The sequence below is a fragment of the Schistocerca cancellata genome, chromosome 2 (genome assembly GCF_023864275.1).
Source record: "Schistocerca cancellata isolate TAMUIC-IGC-003103 chromosome 2, iqSchCanc2.1, whole genome shotgun sequence".
In the NCBI taxonomy this organism is placed as follows: domain Eukaryota; kingdom Metazoa; phylum Arthropoda; class Insecta; order Orthoptera; family Acrididae; genus Schistocerca; species Schistocerca cancellata.
This window is the reverse complement of record NC_064627.1, coordinates 725,796,263-725,814,254: the sequence shown is the minus strand read 5'-3', so window position 1 is coordinate 725,814,254 and position 17,992 is coordinate 725,796,263. Positions and strand designations below refer to the sequence as shown.

Here is a 17,992-nt window from a genome sequence, read left to right as displayed (position 1 = left end):
GGAGAGGAATGGCGAATTTTTCCTGGCACGAGTCAGGAATGTGAAAGAAGGGAACTAGCTTTTCGACTAATCTGTCAGCTCCAACAGTATTCAAATCAAAACATCTTGACATACTTGCACTTTTTTACTTGTTAGTAGTAGTACCAATTATAAGGGACTTCAGTCAATAAATAAGATGCAAGTGGGCTAACACCTTGCAGGTAGCAGAGCTTACTGCGCTGGAGAAGTAGGGTTAACTCCCTACCCAGAATATACACGCTTTTTTGTGGTTTGATAGCAGTTTTTATTCTGCTTCGCAACTTTTACTGTACTATAATACTGACTTTAGACAGTTTGAGAACCGATGTACATTTTTGTTGGCTCCTCGCAAATGTCGGGATGGTTCCTTTGAAAGGCCCCGCCCTGTTTCCTTTCCGGCCCTTGACACAAACCGAGCCTGTGCTCCATCACTGATGACCTCGATGTCAAGGGGACGTTAAACCCAATCCTCCTTCGTAACCCAAAGCAAAACTTATACCGTATGTCACTATTTCTGCTGACATTCTAACGATTGTGCAGCATCAAGGAAAGTCGAACTTTTCTGTTACACAGGTATTAAAAAACTAAAATCCCTTCTCGATTGCGATATATTAACTAACGATTGCTGACGCGCTGCGATGTTGAATATTTTTATTACACAGGTGCTTATAAAAGATTTAGCACATTATTTATAAATTGTTGTAAAAACCACACTTTCATTGTAATGATAGTGATCATGGCTGAAGAGTAATGGCAGTCAATGACCATTATTGACCCATGATTTTTTATGTTTTTTCGATGGTTAGAAATTATATAAGAAAGCCAGACAAAGCTTAATGGACTTCAAAAGATTTTTGAGAGAAAAAAATGTTAAAGTATACGAGCTATGTCCATTGTAACAACGATAATGAATTTGTAGAGAGTTAACTTTTCCTGCTAACTTAGAAAGTGGCAGTCAGTAACTCACATGATAATGAAATAACCGGTATTAAAGAGGAACTTTCGAGACAGCGACTATTGTTTGAAGTTTCCAATGGCTGTCGAAAATAAAGTGAAAGGACTCCAGAGTGGGGAGTTGTGTATAAAAAATTTCTGTCAGTTGAAAAACATCGACGAAAGGTGTGATTCGCAAATTCTAAAAATTTAGAAACAATACACCTAATTAGACAATGGGGGCTTTTATGGCCGGGGTCTTCTTCAGTTACAGCTTTCGGGTTCAGAGGCCGTTGTCGATGTACAAAACACCTTCCTAACGTTTCGTGTCGAACTACGGGAGACCTCTTCCGTGCTAAAACGGCTACTGCCACTAAGGTTTGAGGGCTCTCATATTTATAAAGCACATAGGGGGCACCTCCATACGTCACGTGATGCCGACTGTATGACTGTCTGTGGATGGCATCATCATTCTCGATTAAAAATAGTCAATTGATTCTCGTTCTGTTGACGCACAGTCGACCTCCATACTTTATCTGACTTCAAAACCTTTTTTTTCTATTCAAATTACTATGGTGTTTATGAATCTCAAATTGCTTCTCTATACGTGCGTGCATGATAATGCGATGTTTTTGCCAAAACGCTCGTCTCGCTGAATGTTATTTCGTGGTTCCGTCTCAAGAAACATGTCCTGCTAGAGCTGGTTCTTCGGTATGTCCCAGTCGATAGTTCCCTTTGTGTTCGGCTATGCGGATGTGACGACTTCTTTTCCAATATACACTTGTCAGCAATTGCACGGAATTTTATGTATCCCAGGTGTTGCTGCAGCGTGCCGTGCGGGTGAAAAGATCACTTCAAGCCAATACTTGGCCAAAGGTTTACCGATTCGATCGGTAGTTTTATCAATGAACGGGAGGAAATTTTTTCCAGATGGCGGCCGTTGTTGCTATTTCCGGCTTCTTCTCTTCTTTGGTGAATGAGTCTGCTTACTAGCATATCCATTTTCCTTGAAGACTGACCGCAAGTTATATAATTCATCCTGCAAATAAACCAGATAGCAGATTTTGTAGGCTCTGTCCATCAAGGTTCTAATCACATCTCATTCTGATCTAGAATGAGGAGATGATTCCTTACGGAAATATCTATCATCGCATGTATCTTGTCTTTATACCTTATGGCCCGCGTCCCAGCCACCCGTTGCTCTCTTTCTCGATCGTTAACTGTATATTTTGTTTAATACCATTGAGAGACACTAGAGGACGTCCAGCGGCTCTTCACACTGAGTCTGAAGTACAAATGTATCGCTCCCATAACGTTACGACTTAGCTGGTCTTCTACTTCCCGTCTCAGCGCTCGCTGTTCGATGAATAAATTGGCAACAGGTGGAGTAAGAGGGCTGCCCATATCCAACCCACTGATTTCTTCTTGTTCTGCTAATAAGTTGTAGTAAGGCAGGGTCTAAATAAAGACACTATATCAACCGGAAAAATATTGGCTACGGATGAATTACTTTCGTTTACAGATACTACAGTGAACAGGGACACAACGTCAAAGCTGAAAGGGCTGTCATTTGGGCCGACGTTAATATCCTTCAGTTTTTAGCGTAACAGTCGGTTTTATCAATGTAGGCTGTAGCAAGGAGGCGAGATATCGAGCCACCTCACGGATGGGAGACCCTATGGCACTCACAGTCAGTCTCAGAGGAACGTTTGGCTTATGCATCTCTGGTAGGCCAAACAGTCTAGGTGGATAAGCTCCTCTTCTGCAGAGTTCTTTTTCATCGTCCGAAGAGGAAGAAGACTGTTTTACCAGTTGACTGATGATTCTCAAAACTTTCTTTATAAGATCCTTCTGAAGATTTTTATAAGTAGCAGTGACCAAAAGCTCAGGAACTTTCTTGTTGTGGCGTTCGCCCTTCATCGAAACTGTGGCATTAACTTTCTAAGCTGTTAGTTCAGCGATGGTTTTATCCAAATTGCTCTCCGTCAGAGCCTTCCTCCCCACTTGGTAAAAATTACTGCTAGGGGGCTTCGATTTGCGTAATATTCTGCCCGTTTATGTCCTACTTTCATCGGCGGATTGTGATGATAACATATGGATTCTTGGCTCCACATTTGTTGTAATGTCCTTTGTGGGAAGCTCCTTTCGATAGAACTAAACTTTTTGTATCTTAGAGTGTATATTATTCACACGCTGTTGAAGGTAACACCACAATCATTATTATGGTTTTTTCTCATGTCAGCGAGGGGGGCAATGGAGCTAAAGTTTAAGTGGACGAAAAGAATGGGGAAGACAACTGACCCCATCCTTTTTGAAACAATCATTCGCATATTCATCTCAAGTGGTTGAGAACCAGGTGGAGGGGAAGTTCAACTCTTCGAGAGGTAGTTCTAAATTTTTTGTTACCTCTTGAAAAAATAAAATTACCTAACTACCTTTTTGTTTGTTCCCAAGTTATGTACACATCCGTAGTTGTGGTATACATTAAAACCCCGGCACCGCAGTGCTATAGGTAACCACCAAGGGAGCCAAAACCAAATTTCATAAAAATTAAATAAGGAAATCGAGCCTTGTGTCTCAACCAGTCTTCCACTCTGTAAACCACCAGGAACTTGCAACTTTGTATTGTAGCGTACTTGTCACTTTGCTGTACACGCAGTCATCCCTGCATGTCTTGCTGCAGGTCGGCCAGCCACTTTCCTGCCCTGGCAGCCCAAACAGCCCAGCGATCACGAAGGCAAAGAGAACTGCGTCAACACCCGCAACGACGGCCTGTACAACGACCTCAACTGCGACTGGCAGTCGCCTTTCTTCTGCGAGCGCCTGCTCTCCGTGGGAGTCCCCGACTCGTACCGCTGGCTGGAGGAGGCGGGCCGCTTCTACAAGGTCCACAAGGAGAAGCGGAGGCACAACGAAGCCGCCGAGGTGTGCCGCTCCGAGAACGCGACTCTGGCCGTGACGGACACGTGGCGCCGCGGCGAAGCCCTCCTGCGCACTCTTATCACGCCGGAGAGCCTCGAGTACCACATTGGCTTCACCGATCGGGCAGTCGAAGGCGACTTCGTTACGGATACAGGTTCGTATGCATATAACTCTCAAAATAAGTCTTACAAGGAGCGATCATCAGCTGTGAGACTTTTTGAAATCATATGTACGGTGATGCAGAGTAATGTAACAAGTTTCACACCAGGAAGCCATTGACCCTGGTGAGCTCTCGTTTGAGTAGTCGAAGAAAACAATTCAGAATTTCGCGTGATTCTCTTTATCTTTAAAAAAGAAACAACTGGACCGCTAGTCGCCAAACGCAAAGGTTACAGTACAAGCCTCATGTACTAGAAGTTGTCAGTTGGAATCTTGTAAGTGCATTGAAACTCTTTATTTTTATATCATTGTCGAAATGACTTTGGCACTGTTCTTATTAAATTAATAAGTTTAAATGCGATTTTTATTACCATTTCTTTGTCACACCATTTTAATCAAAATATCAACTTGTTCAAATTTCCCTCACTTTTTTTGTGTTACCATTTTTTTGCCAATTGAAATCTTTGTGCACGTGGTTTTCATTATTTTTCTATATTAATTTCGATATAATTGCTTCCATTTCACTATCCTATACTGCTGTCCTTATCATTAATTTCGATTTTATTGCTTCCATTTTATCATCCCATTCTTTTGCCCTTACCACTGCATTCATTTTCCTTCAGTATCGTTTTATTTATAATGCGTTATTTCGTTTAAAACTTCATTGCGCTACTTTGTGCTTAATGCAATAAGACTGTTTTAAATGATGGTATGACGTTTAACATCCAACAAAATGGTATCTTGTAACGAAAAGTACATTTTTGACACCATTGCACAGTGAATATAGATTATTTTGTCTTTTATTTTTTAATCGATACATCGGCAGTTTCAAATGTTTAAATACTGTGGTAGATACATAAAAATAATTAAATTCCGATGCCAGAAATAAAAAATTACGTTTAACCCAATGAAATGAATAAAAATAGTGACCAAATTCATTTCGATAAAGATCTAGAAATAAAAAATTTGAAAGCACCTGACAAGATCCCACCCAACAACCTACTGTCCGTGAGGCATGTACCACAACCAAATTGTTAAATGTTCCTTTTCCAAAACCGAAGAGCATTACGCGAAATTGCTATTTCTTTTCCTTCGACTACTCGCGATCGAGGACCCACAAGAGTGAATGGGAGCAGCGTGTGATACTTCTTATTTTAGCTTACATCACCGTATAGATGACTTCAAAACGTTGATCCCATTGCTGGGAACCTGTCTTTGTTAGATAACATTTTCCAACAGCTTTGAAAATGTCGCACATTGCCTGTATTGAGGACAACACTTAAACATATCTGGGACGTGTTATTCTTGAGCAGACTACGTAGTGATATCTTTGGTGTGCGCAAACTTCTCTGAAGGCCGCGTATCGGAACACAGACCTATGTCCGCAACAACCACTCTCATTATATTCAGCCCGGATAATTAATTACTCACTATCCTACTTCATAAGAAAGGCTACACTCTAACACCTTGTCCTGTCATCGCCGTTGAGCTGCTTGAAAACGAAGCAAAAACTGGGATTACCTGTGAAAGGGGAAGCAAATTGGCCACAACTAAGAGAAATTACACATCATCCACCTCAAATGATATACAGAAAGTGTTTAAATGTGCTTGGCCATATTCTGGAGAATAGTTTCTTAACTCATTGATGGCGCCTTTATGAACACCGAGTCACGGATTTCCACCCGAGATAATCCAAAAAAAGCAACTAGGAGGAAAAACCAAGGAGAAAGAAATAATTCACCCAGTAACAGAAGAAACAACCTGAAATAAACTAGTGACAAACTTAACGCACTGAAATAATTGAATTACTGAGTAACTGAATGGTGTACACGTAAAATTCAGTATTAGTGGGATGTAAGAAAAGAATGTGAACGCAAAGTGTAAGGTTAGAGAGAAAGTTTGTTCACAAATGCGGTACATGACCTCAATGTCGGCTGCAATGACGAAACCAATTTGAGATGTTGCTGAACATGTACATGACACAAAGCGTTTTCTAGGTGGAAATTTTGATGTCTTACAAACAAAACATTGGAGAAGTAGATAAAAGCAGAAGGTAAGTTGAGGAACGACGACATACTAGTATCCAAGATTCCAGTAAAGAACTAAATATTTTGTAAACCATTATGTAAGGCTGTGTAGTAATAGCTCGATTTCACGTGATCAGAGATTGAATGAAATCTCCATCAGCGAAAAATAGCTTAAGCAGAGCGAATTTTCAAAATTTATGAAATAGCTCACTGCGGGCGACAGGGTATGATCACAGACAAGGATGATGCACGAAAACGACAGCTGCAAACTCAGGTGGAGCTCTGTGAACGGGAGAGAAATTCGTGGCGGGCAGATGGGGTTTCAAAAGTGATTCGTCGACTGGGAGCTCAGTGGATGGCTTTTTAACTGTATTACATCCGTTCGAAGCAGTCAACGATAAATGATTAATAAGAAAAGTGCCGCACCGTTCTCTATCACACAAAGGGCATATGATCACATTTCTGTGACCTCTCGTAAAAAGAGAGAAGCTCTTCGTTTAGTCTGTGTCACCACATCACAGTCTCTACCTCTTGTCATGAACTTACCTTTTGTTTCAATATCTACAAAACTGTCTAAAAGGTATGAAGATGTTCTTCATTCACTTGTTCATGTCTTCGTCTCAGTAATTAAAAATAATTTAAAATATAAATGCTCTCAATTTTGCAATTACAGTGAAAAAGAACTTTCCTTTGCTAACCTTTGCTTAGAAATATAGGCCTGTGTACCAGATTTTGAAAAATAAAAGACTGTTAATCACATTGTCATGTTACAGTGTAAAAAGAACAGATACTTTGAGAAGCACAGTCAGTGAGACACTTGGGCTTTTATCTTGGACTTCAGCAATGTCTTTGTTTCAGTCCTGCTAAGCTGACGGAAACGTTCATCTGTCAGTTTCCATTCCTTTTTCTATTTAAAAAATAAAATATTAAGCAAAAACTGGTCTTGTAAATGCAGTTATTGTCGAAGATAGGAAGCGTACCAGCCGATAACTGTTTCAATTGGAGTAAGGACTCGGATGTCATTACCATATGGTTCGATAAACTGCATTTTAAACTTGATTCTATGAGTTGTTTAGCTTCAACATATTAGGTAAAACGATGTTTTGTAAGTTCCATAGAAATATTCTTACAATACTCAAAGTGGAAAAAGATTTGTTCTTGTAATGGTCCTTAGGAATTCGTAGGGTTTGCGTCTGCGTACCAATATTTACATACACTCCGTATGGTAAGCAATTTTCAGTTTAAATCGTCCGTCTCAGGAGACCTCTCCTCTAGAAATAGTGAGTCGGATATCCATCCATAATCAAGACCAGAGCACGATGTCATTGAAGATCAACGACGCCATGTTAAGAACTCATGGAACCAAAAACAGTATTCGATCACGATCTTTCTTCTTCTTTTAATTTAATTATCCCTTTCTGAATTCAACAAGTTCTAAATCAAAAACTTGCTCCAAGGGCCTGTCTTTATTTACTGCGTCCTATCACCCAAAATTTCTTGACACTGTCATTGCGTGTGTGTGTGTGTGTGTGTGTGTGTGTGTTGTAGAGAAAATACGATCCAACTATTCATTTGAAAATGGAATGCAGTATATGGAAGAGACAGTACCTGTGAAATTTGATAAAATAGAAACTCAACCCGCCTCTCCCACTGAAATTAGGAAAATACAAATCCACTCAAAAGTAAAAGCTCACGTGGAATTGATGGCTTGTCCAACAGACTACTAAAAGCTTGTTCCCAGCAAATAGGTAGAATTCTCAGCCACATATGTATTAGCTCACTGAAACAGGGCATTTTTCCAGATAGACTGAAATACACTATTGTTAAACCATTGCATAAAAAAGGGGATAGATCTGATGCTAACAACTACTGCCCAGTCTCACCTCTGACAGATTTATCAAAAATTCTTAGAAAAGTAATGTGTTCAAGAGTAGCACCACATATTTGTAAAAATGAAGTACTAACAAAATGTCAGTTTGGTTTTCGGAAAGGCTTTTCAACATAAAATGCATATTTAATGCATTGAATAACCGAACATCACCCATTGGAATATTTTGTGATCTCTCATAGCCTTTTGATTGTGTGAATCATGAAATTCTTCTAGGTAAGCTTAAGTATTGTGGCACAAGTGGGACAGTGCACAAATGGTTTAATTCATACTTAACTGGAAGAATGCAGAAGGTTGAAATTAAGAGTACAGATGGTCTGCAAAAACCAGCAGAGTCCTCTAACTGGGGAAGTATCAAGAATGGTGAAACACACGGTTCAGTCTTGGGTCCCTTATTGTTCTTAATATACATATTAACGACTTGCCACTCCATATTTATGAAGATGCCAAGCTAGTTCTTTTTGCTGATGATACAAGTATAATAATCACACCCAATAAGCAAAAATCAGCTGAAGAAATTGCAAATAATGTCTTTCAGAAAATTATCAAGTGGTTCTCTGCAAATGGACTCTCACTTAATTTTGCGAGAACACAGTTTACACAATTATGTACGTAAATGGCATAACACCATTATAGACTATGAACAGAAGTCTGTTGCTAAGGCAGAATACTCAATATTTCTGGATGTGTGCACTGATGAGAAATTGAATTGGAAGAAACACATCGATGATTACTGACACAGTTAGGTTCAGTTACTTATGCTATTAGCGATATTTCAAATTTTGGTTATAACTATGTCAGTAAATTAGCCTACTATGCTTCTTTTCATTCAGTTCATTCAATGGCATCATATTTTGTGGCAGTTAGTCGTTAAGAGAAAGAGTATTCATGGCACAAAAGCGTGTAATCAGAACAATAGCTGGAGCCCACACAAGATCGCCTTGCAAGTTGGGATATTTCCAGTACCTTCGCAATACATATATTCACTTGTGAAATTTTTCATTAATAACCCATCCTAATTCAAAAATAACAGCGAACTGCATAGTTACAAAACTAGAACAAAGGATGATCTTCACTATTCTGGATTAAATCTCGCTTTGGCACAGAAAGGCGTGAATCGTGCGTCCACAAAAATCTTTGGTCGTTTGCCAAATAGTATTAAAAGTCTGACTGATAACCAACCAACATTTAAAAACAAATTAAAAGAATTTCTGAAAGACAACTCCTTCCACTCAATAGATGAATTCTTAGATATGATGTAGTAGCTGTTAAAAAAAAATATTTTGTGTAAAGAAAACCTATGTTAAAGTGACACACTCCACATCATTACGGAATGTCGTATTCATGATCAACGCAACAAGGATTAATGTATGTATGTACGAGAGAGAAAGACTGAGAGAGAAAGAGATCGTTTTCAGTGGTGTAAAGAAGTACGTTGTTGAGGGAAGAGTGTTGTCATGGAACTTCTGACTCATCTCAACAGTAGTATTAAATATACTCAATACCTCTAAGTGTTTACCTCTAAGATAATTCGCTGAAATACTGTTTCCGATTCCAGGGAGGCACCTGAGTGATATGGCGTTCTTAGTGTGGGGATACGGGGAGCCCAAGAACAGGAAGGATGAAGATTGCCTGTCTCTGAATGGCGAGGGCTACTACACTGACATCTCCTGCGAATTCGAGCGGCCCTTCATCTGTGAGATCGTGCCCTAGTGACGACATGACGCGGTCGGCTGCTAGATGCGGTCGAGAGTGGCCGCGACTGTAGGACGAGGCTTCTGACTTTTCAAAGAAATTAATAGTGACATAGTACAAAGTTAACTCATGATAGTTGTTACATCAGACCTTTAATAAATGTCAATATGATACTTCGTTTTTCTGTATTCCTCTTTACTATAAAGCTCACCACAAAAACAAAATCTGTCATGTCCCAGAAGACAGCAAGCTAATATCGTATAACGCCGCCTTTAGCACTGATATATCAGCGAAGAAGAGATTCCAGAAGTTTCTTTAGGTACGCCGTATTCAGATGCAGCTCGTCATCGGCGGTGAGACTTTGAGAAGTTACCATTTTGCTTGGATGTCAGCTGCTACGTTCCATTTGCTTTTCCAAAACGTAACGAACATACTGTTTAGAATTAGGATCGGATTCTGTAGCGGGCCGTTGATTGAGGTGCGATAGGATGCATGGGTATTGGCCAAACAATGAAGTTGTGTGTTCTGCGCTGTAAACACGACTATTGTTTTAATCAACAACGGGAAGATTCATAGCATGCTCCTTCAAGAAGACGTCAAAGAAAGACAACACTTGGTCACCTAGAAAGTTCTGATTAAAATCATCAACCATGTTCATCGTTACCTAAGTGAGTGAGCCGAACTTAAGATACATAAAAAAAGTCCTAAAACCGAAAGTTCAAATGAACATACTTTTTCATGTTCATGATAACTTCAGTGAGTGAGCCGAACCTTTTAACAACGATTAATTAACGTAATACTTAGGTCTAGCCTCGGATGGGCGAAATCAGCGAAGTTTCGGCTCTTTTAGCGGTTTCTCGTGAATCTGGTGCCATTGTACAGATCACGTACACATTCTTCTTCTCTCGATATGACGTCTCATGCAATTACTTGTCCAACAGCTATATACGATACATTGTCAACTGGAGACTGGTTATGATATTTTTATGTCAATGCACGTCCACCTTTCGTGTCCTCTAACATTTTTTTCACCTATTATCTAAAAAAAAGCCATACTTGTGAACAACACACGATACTGTCCACCTGATCACTACGAATCACCTTTTTAGCAACAATATTACACACAGTCCACTGTTCATCATTTCCTCACATACAGACGATTTTCTTCTACATGCTGATTCATTTACCAACAGAAACAATTGACCGGCTATAGACTGCTCTCCTGGCTGCTCGGGACTCCCTGCCTATCTACTGACTTACTAATTCAGTGTGCATGGCACTAATACAGTGGGGAAACTCAGTGGGCATGGCACTAATATAGTGGGCGCATTGTGACATGTGATTTTAAAGATGTGTGATTCAAACTATAGTCAGTGTGAGGTATTATGCAATAGCTAAAAGTAACGATTACTCTTAAACACTTTTGCATAACAATAATGTTACAAAATTACATTAAAACAAAGAAAAAAATAAAAATACTAATACTATAACCAATACATTACTAAGATGTTTTAAATAGGTTTAGAATTTTTTTTATAAATTACATAACTGTACCTATGACAAAACAGATGTTCTGGTATATTGTGTGTATTTAGTGTTGATATGTTACACATGCTCCACATTTCTTTTAGGTATACTGGAGAAAGATAAATATAAAGAAGTAAGTATGTCCAAATGCGAGACGAGAGCTTTACATGCTTTGTTACATTTATACTTTTGAATCACATTTTCTTTAGTTAGAATTCATGAACTACATCAATATTTAACATTCATTTCCCACAAAACATATATTTCACATCATGTATCTCATCATTTATAGAGTGTAACATCAAAATAAAATTTTAGAAACCTACATTGTAAATTTTTGTTATGAATATATACACTATTTACCGTTCGATGAAAAGAAAAATAGATGAAGTTTTCAACAGTTTTTCATATCAGTAGTTTATTATTTACATAATCATTTAGTTCATTTAGCTTGTTTCATCCTTCTTTGAACAAAATCGGTTATATTTATTGTACTACCTTTTATTTCCTATTCATGTCCTACTGTGTAATTTCACAGTGTTCCTCATTTTATTGCTCACACTGTTACTCACTTACACACTGTCCAATACAACAATGTAACTACTTACCATATTTTGTTTTATTTAATCCATTTCATATTCCATATTTAGTATTAATTTGCTATACATTTATACAAATGTTATAAGAAAACATATTCTTTTGTAATTGTTTGCAAGTTATTCTTTAAAGATTAATATTAGTTACATATTACAAACGTATTTACAATCAACTTTCTCATAGAAATTTCAGCATTATATTCAAACAACAAAAAAATCATACAGTTTCACCCAACGCCATTTCGTTGTCAGTTCTGGCAGTGTATTCCTTGAGATCATTGATACACCTAAAGTAAAGATATTTACCAGATGTGGGGTGTTCTAGAAAGTAAGCATTCGTAACTGGTGTGTCTGTCATCATAAATTAAGTTAAATTTAAACAAAAATAAACAGAGAAATAAATAGAGGCGATTTTGTTTAAAGGAAGATGAAACATGCTAAATGAACTAAATGATTATGATTTATACACAGTTTATAACAAAACATATTCATTTGTAATTATTTGCAAGGTACTCTTAAAACATTAATATTAGTTACAAATTACAAACATATTCACAATCAACTTTCCAGTAGAAATTTCATTATTATATTCAAACAGTTGAAAAAATCATACAGTTTTCCCCAATGCCATTTCATTGTCAGTTCTGACAGTTTATTCCTTGAGATCATTGACATGACTAAAGCCAAGATATTTACCAGACATAGGGTGTTCTAGGAAGTAAGCATTGGTGAGTGGTGTGTCTGTCATTTTAAAAGGACTATTATAAATTAAGTTAAATTTAAAAATTTCATTGTGCAATTCACTGGACTTGCCATGAGTCTTGACAAGTAGCAAATCCCATATTTTAAATTTCGTCATTCTTGGATTCTTAAAGCACTGCTTAATATGGGCTTCTGTTTGTTTTTCACTCTTATTCTGAGCTTTTCTTTATTTTTGTTCATGCTATGTTCCTTTCTAGGTAGAGAGTCTAACAGTTCGTCTATGGAAATTTTACACTTTTTGCCCCACAAAAATCCTTTTGGTGTGACTCCCATATTTTTTATCACCTAATGTGCCCATTAAGACTTGACCCATGATTGATGATTATTGAAGTTTTATACATATTAAAGCATTATCTGCCCCTCACATTAAAATATACGAAGGATCAGTGATACTACTGACAGATTCATGTAGACATGTAATGTTACTCATCTCTTTCTCTGTTTATTTCATTGATAAACGTTAAGTCGTTCTGAGTCTTCTGTCCAGCTTTCACTAGTTTTATATATACAGTGCCTGTTTACTACCTGTGATCATGACGTTATTAATCGCCTTTCATTGGTGTTGCACATTTATTCTTTCTTGCCTTGTTTCGGTATCTGACTTTCCAAATTAACGCCTGCCCCTGGGCTTCTCAAAAGTATCTCTTCAACATTTGGTATATGTTCAGGTACACATGATTCTGTAGTACTCCTTTCATTGCTTACTTCATTCTTCTAATTTAAAAGGTGTATTACTCCTTCAATTTTCTGCATCAAGTGGACTTTCCGTGTACTGACTGGATATATCACTCTAAACAAATTCTTGAATTACATCCACACATGTCACTGCAGTGTGGCCTATTCCTGGTTTCTTCTCTGTCTCTACACTCAATTTTGGTAGTGTTTCCCTTGGGTGACTACCTTATCTCTGTGCTTTCACCTTTCTCTCCTATTACTATTCTTGTAAACCTGAAAACATTTGCCCCACTTGCTCAAAATATTCCTCAGAACTATTGATGCCACCATTCCGTTAACTGTTTCTGCCACCAATTGCAAACTCCTGCACTTCTGATTCCCATTCTTCGAACTCTGCATGTATCTCCTTCAATCTATAATGATGTTTCTTAACCCCAATGATTTCATTGTTTTGTTTTCTATTACTGCCATCAATGATAAACTCTTACCTGCCACTGGGAAATTTTACTAATAAGTTGCACAAGTCGTCTTTGACACCTCTCACATTGCCAGTTTTGCCATCATCCCTAATACTGTGTACTGTTTCCTGAACTGCATGTTCTTTCTACTGTTAATTCCCTTCCTTAGCTATTCCAGTGAACCTATTATGATATAGTTTGTTTCTGCTCCCCATTCTCTCATAATGACAGTTACTGTCACTTGTGCCGCTTTTAGTTTCTCTCACTTGCACGTTCTCTGTGGTTGTGACCAAGACTTGAATAATTTCCTTTTACATGTCATAATATCGTGTTGAACAGCAGGTAATTCCCATTATCTGTCTGCTCCATTCATGCTTCGATTTTGGCTTTTGTCGAAATTATTGCGACAACTCTCCTCTACGAAGGCGTAAAATAATCTTTTTTTACTTCCCGCATTACTTTTAGTGCCATTAGATATTTTTTTCATAACTCTAAAATTATTTTTGTTTGTTATTTTCTCTCTTTTATACACTCCTGGAAATTGAAATAAGAACACCGTGAATTCATTGTCCCAGGAAGGAGAAACTATATTGACACATTCCTGGGGTCAGATACATCACATGATCACACTGACAGAACCACAGGCACATAGACACAGGCAACAGAGCATGCACAATGTCGGCACTAGTACAGTGTATATCCACCTTTCGCAGCAATGCAGGCTGCTATTCTCCCATGGAGACGATCGTAGAGATGCTGGATGTAGTCCTGTGGAACGGCTTGCCATGCCATTTCAGTTGGACCAGCGTTCGTGCTGGACGTGCAGACCGCGTGAGACGACGCTTCATCCAGTCCCAAACATGCTCAATGGGGGACAGATCCGGAGATCTTGCTGGCCAGGGTAGTTGACTTACACCTTCTACAGCACGTTGGGTGGCACGGGATACATGCGGACGTGCATTGTCCTGTTGGAACAGCAAGTTCCCTTGCCGGTCTAGGAATGGTAGAACGATGGGTTCGATGACGGTTTGGATGTACCGTGCACTATTCAGTGTCCCCTCGACGATCACCAGTGGTGTACGGTCAGTGTAGGAGATCGCTCCCCACACCATGATGCCGGGTGTTGACCCTGTGTGCCTCGGTCGTATGCAGTCCTGATTGTGGCGCTCATCTGCACGGCGCCAAATACGCATACGACCATCATTGGCACCAAGGCAGAAGCGACTCTCATCGCTGAAGACGACACGTCTCCATTCGTCCCTCCATTCACGCCTGTCGCGACACCACTGGAGGCGGGCTGCACGATGTTGGGGCGTGAGCGGAAGACGGCCTAACGGTGTGCGGGACCGTAGCCCAGCTTCATGGAGACGGTTGCGAATGGTCCTCGCCGATACCCCAGGAGCAACAGTGTCCCTAATTTGCTGGGAAGTGGCGGTGCGGTCCCCTACGGCACTGCGTAGGATCCTACGGTCTTGGTGTGCATCCGTGCGTCGCTGCGGTCCGGTCCCAGGTCGACGGGCACGTGCACCTTCCGCCGACCACTGGCGACAACATCTATGTACTGTGGAGACCTCACGCCCCACGTGTTGAACAATTCGGCGGTACGTCCACCCGGTCTCCCACATGCCCACTATACGCCCTCGCTCAAAGTCCGTCAACTGCACATACGGTTCACGTCCACGCTGTCGCGGCATGCTACCAGTGTTAAAGACTGCGATGGAGCTCCGTATGCCACGGCAAACTGGCTGACACTGACGGCGGCGGTGTACAAATGCTGCGCAGCTAGCGCCATTCGACGGCCAACACCGCGGTTCCTGGTGTGTCCGCTGTGCCGTGCGTGTGATCATTACTTGTACAGCCCTCTCGCAGTGTCCGGAACAAGGATGGTGGGTCTGACACACCAGTGTCAATGTGTTCTTTTTTCCATTTCCAGGAGTGTATATTCAAGTATACGAAAACAATCTTCAAGTTAGTCTTTCACAGATTTTCTCTCATGAAATTCTGGCGTGCAAACGTCAACGAAATTTCTCTGAAAATAATGCTGCTTTTGTTGTTTGGCCAAAATTCTGCAATAAATTTGCCTTTGAACGGCGCAAATGTTAAATCTGAAATATCTGAATTCAATCACCCTGTCTTCACATTTCCTGCTATAGTATCACTTACTATATTGATTTTTTCTCTGTAATTCATTTCGATAGTCAAACTTCCTTTACAGTATTAATAAAATCGAAAAGACGTCATCCTCCTTGTCGCTTCTCAAGGTTGAACTTTTCTTTTAAAAGAGGTTAGCACCGCATACTTTTATTGATATAATACTGGTCCCGTTTTGAAAATGCTGTTTTAAAGATTTAACTTCTTTGCACAGATTTTCTGTACCATTTTCTGCTGTCCCCTCAATTTCATTTTCTTTACTCTCATATATTTTTGCATGCTCTTCTACAGTGTTTTTAACGTTCACTACAACGTTTTTCAGCCCTAACATCTTTATCGTTCATTGCCCATCTTCTTTAATAAGAAAAATTTGTCTCAGTTGCTGGCCCAATAGTATTTTCGATCCTACTTACTTCAGAATCGAATATTCCACTAATTAATTTAAGTTGTTTATGAACCTCATTTAATTCTCCTTTGATTCATGTTACCTGGTTATTAACTACCTTAATTTGCTCGTTTTCAGCCAACCACTTCCTGTCTTAACTCCGCCATGTTCTTATTTTGGAAATCTGTCTTATTATCTCCTACAGTGACAATAATCAAGGTTACTTATGCAGTTAGAATTGTGTAAATAACCAAACAGATTAATTTAAACATACGAATGTTGACTAGACTATTTTAATGATACCACTATACAATAAAAATTAAAAAATAGTAATAGCTTTATGTTAAACATGTTCGACCATGCTGATCAGATAAACAATTCCAATGTGGCTAGACCCAGACCTAATTTAACATTACGCACAATCAGTATTCAAAGACACAATACTCATAGAACTATGGTCATTTTTAAACCACAATGATTCCAACTTGTTTATTATTCTTACACTTCAGCAGAGTTTGTGAGTATACACAACACTGCTAAGACAGAACATGGTATTCATCATTTGTCAATCTACCTGAAAGTTAGTCTGCTTGAGGTGTTTCGAAAGCTTGATTTCGAAATTTGTTAACTATAACAGAATTTGAATGCAGTTTAAGTACATCAACTGTGAAGAAGTAAACCTAATGCAGTCTCTAACAAAAGTTAGTATACTGTGAAACAAACAGAAGTTCTTGTTCATCTAACTGTATTCAAAACCTACATACTCAACATATCTGTAATGTGTTAGCTCCATAGTATGTAGTCTTGGCTTTACTACCTACTGATATGAAGGCTGACCTTCTATGAATCAAAATGGTTACCAGAAAAGTAAATACCAGTTGTCTTCTACACTGTATTTTTCGTTAGACTGCCAAACTAGATTACTGTTGTTCACTTCAAAAATTGGAACGATTTTTTCAGAGTATTTCGGTATAAGGGCCCATTCCCACTGATGTCTGGTGACTCATCACAGAGAAACTGCGTTGATTTCTTGCCCCATTTAACTTTGTGTATGTATTGCACTGATCATATCTACACAACTCTACGACCGTCGACAGTATGTACTATGTGTCCTCTTTGGAAGCATACTTGTTGCAGTCAGCCATCTTACTTGCTGTTGACCACAAGAATGGCCACTTTATTCTTCGCCCTCAGACATGAGTTCAGTATGTTCGGTTTTGCCTCAGAGTTGTTCTTCTGGCTGTGTTACATGTACGTTAATAGCGACAGACCACAGACCAAATACACATTTCCATGTAAGGAATAATTTTTTTACTTCAGCCCGACTCATTTCAATGCACATTTAGCTTAACAAGATTATAGAATCGTCTTTGAGAACAGTATTACATTAATTGACAGTTAAATTAGTTCTTTTGTATACTACATATGGAAAGACACATGAGACTGATGCAATATTCTACAGTATTTATTATTTCACCAACCGGTTTTCGACTGTTGTGCCATCGACAGCAACAAAAATAAATATGTGTAGCCACGAAATTTTCGTGGAATTTAAGGTTTTAAGGGGAGTTGGAACACCCTATCCTGACAATGTTAAATTTAGTGATGTGCCTTCCCTGTATTTCTGGAACCACTGTAGCCATTGACCTTGAAACTTTTACAGGACATTAAACAGTATGTTCTGAGTCTACTGAACTACAAAAATTGCATTTCAGCCATTGCTTTCGGAAATACAATTTTTCAATTACACATTTAAAATTTTGTGTACTTTGCTTTATGTTGTCCTAAATAATTTT

At 39.0% G+C, this 17,992-nt stretch overlaps 1 protein-coding gene across 3 annotated transcripts in view; it reads left to right on the top strand.

Moving 5' to 3' along the window:
• The window catches only part of LOC126148036 (macrophage mannose receptor 1-like), a 72,851-nt gene extending 63,029 nt beyond the window's left edge, over positions 1-9,822 (top strand). For all 3 annotated transcript variants that reach the window (XM_049915730.1, XM_049915729.1, XM_049915731.1), the window contains 2 exons: positions 3,635-4,027; positions 9,506-9,822. In XM_049915730.1, the coding sequence (XP_049771687.1) occupies positions 3,635-4,027; positions 9,506-9,660 (548 nt within the window). In that variant the 3' untranslated portion in view covers positions 9,661-9,822. The remainder of the gene's footprint in view (positions 1-3,634; positions 4,028-9,505) is intronic.
• Positions 9,823-17,992: the final 8,170 nt, after the last annotated feature.